Source organism: Bos grunniens, chromosome 1 (assembly GCF_055505025.1).
Source record: "Bos grunniens cultivar Pamir isolate PY7600 chromosome 1, Bosgru_T2T1.0, whole genome shotgun sequence".
Classification (NCBI taxonomy): Eukaryota; Metazoa; Chordata; class Mammalia; order Artiodactyla; family Bovidae; genus Bos; species Bos grunniens.
In genome coordinates this window covers 15,698,334-15,699,870 of record NC_141165.1, presented here as the reverse complement: position 1 = coordinate 15,699,870, position 1,537 = coordinate 15,698,334, and the positions used below count along the sequence as shown (strand labels likewise).

The 1,537-nt window shown below is 52.7% G+C and overlaps 1 protein-coding gene across 1 annotated transcript; it reads left to right on the top strand.

Moving 5' to 3' along the window:
• Nucleotides 1-699: 699 nt before the first annotated feature.
• LOC147379047 (keratin-associated protein 12-2-like) lies at nucleotides 700-1,245 on the top strand. The gene has a single exon (XM_086341046.1). It carries the CDS (start codon nucleotides 743-745, stop codon nucleotides 1,115-1,117), a length of 375 nt encoding a protein of 124 aa, XP_086197172.1. The 5' UTR covers nucleotides 700-742; the 3' UTR covers nucleotides 1,118-1,245.
• Nucleotides 1,246-1,537: the final 292 nt, after the last annotated feature.

Sequence of the window (1,537 nt, the reverse complement as noted above, 5' to 3'; positions counted from 1 at the left end):
TCACTCATTTATCCATTGACCTGAAGGGCTCATGAGCCTGGATGTCTCTATTGCCAGCACACAGAATAATCTGTTGCCTCAGCAAATCAGTTCTTGCATGATTACAATAAGGCAGAAGCTGACAAATTTTCTGTAAAGGGCAGAGAGTAAGCATCTCATGCTTTGCAGCTACCTGGTCTCGCTCACAACGACTCAACATTGTAGGGAAAAGCAGCCGTAGACACATTAAATACATGAGTGTAGCTATGCCCCAGAAAACTTCATTCACACGCAGGCAGCAGGACAGACTTGCCCACAGGTTGCAGTTTGCAGACTCCTGCTTCAAAGTTCTCCTGTGCAAATAAAAGCTCAAACTACACCATGGCCTCAAAGTCTTCATTGACAGCATGAGATAAAAAGGAGTAAAAGGATACAGTACTCTGAGTTGATTCTGAGGTGCCCCGTGCACAGTGATGACCTGGAGAAACAATGTGAACCCCATAGAAAGGCAAACTAGAACATCCTGTTTACAGAAGGAGGAACTGGCCTCAAAGGCAAACTAATTTATGGAGGAAAATAGCATAGGAAAGCGTGTCCCAGGGTAATAAGATGTTGGGGAATCATGGTAGCAACATCACAAGGAAGTCAACAGTTGTGATTTTTGTTGCTGGGACGCCCACAGCCTGCGTATAAAAGCTGCCGAGGGAGGCAGCCTGCAGACATCTCCAGCTCTCCTCCAGACACCAGCCAACCCCACGCCACCATGTGCCACACCAGCTGCTCCTCAGGCTGCCAAGCTGCCTATGTGCCCAGCTCCTGCCAGCCATCCTGCAGCACGTCCAGTCCCTGCCACACGTCCTGCTTCACGTCCAGCCCCTGCCAACCAACCTGCAGCACGTCCAGCACCTGCCAGGCGACCTGCGTGCCCGTGAGTTACAGGCCAGTCATACGTCTGCCGGTGACCTACAAGCCCACCCTGTGTGTGACTCCTTCCTGCCAGTCCTCTGTGTTCCTGCCCGTGAGCTACAGGCCGGCTGTGTTGGTGGCCCCCTCCTGCCAGTCCTCTGGGTGCTACCAGCCCTCCCGCCCCACCCTGGTCTGCAGACCTGTCTCCTGTAGCGCCCCTTCCTGCTTTTGATCATGAGCCTCCTCCCAGCTGCTCCCAATGCAGACGGGGTCACACCTGTACCCCTCCCAACATGAGTCCTCGGTGGACCTCCAGGTTCTGCATGTGACAGATGAAAAGCATGATTGACCAACCTCTGAACCCAGGCAAGAACGTGGCAGGATGATCTGGACCCTTCTGTGAACTGGTGCATTCCCCCTACCCAGAGGAAGCCCTGGTTCCCAGGGTCCTTCTCTGTCTCCTGAAGGAAACCACACCCCACGTGAGCCAAATAAACCATGCTATCTCAATGCAGCCTGTCCTCCTGTTTTATCTTCACATATTTTGAAGTTTTCTTCTTGGAGGTGAATACAAATCTTAAGTACAGAGGCCCCTCCTCAAAGAGCCCTTTTGACGCCTAAGCCGAAGGTGGAGGGTCCTTGGTGGGTGGGG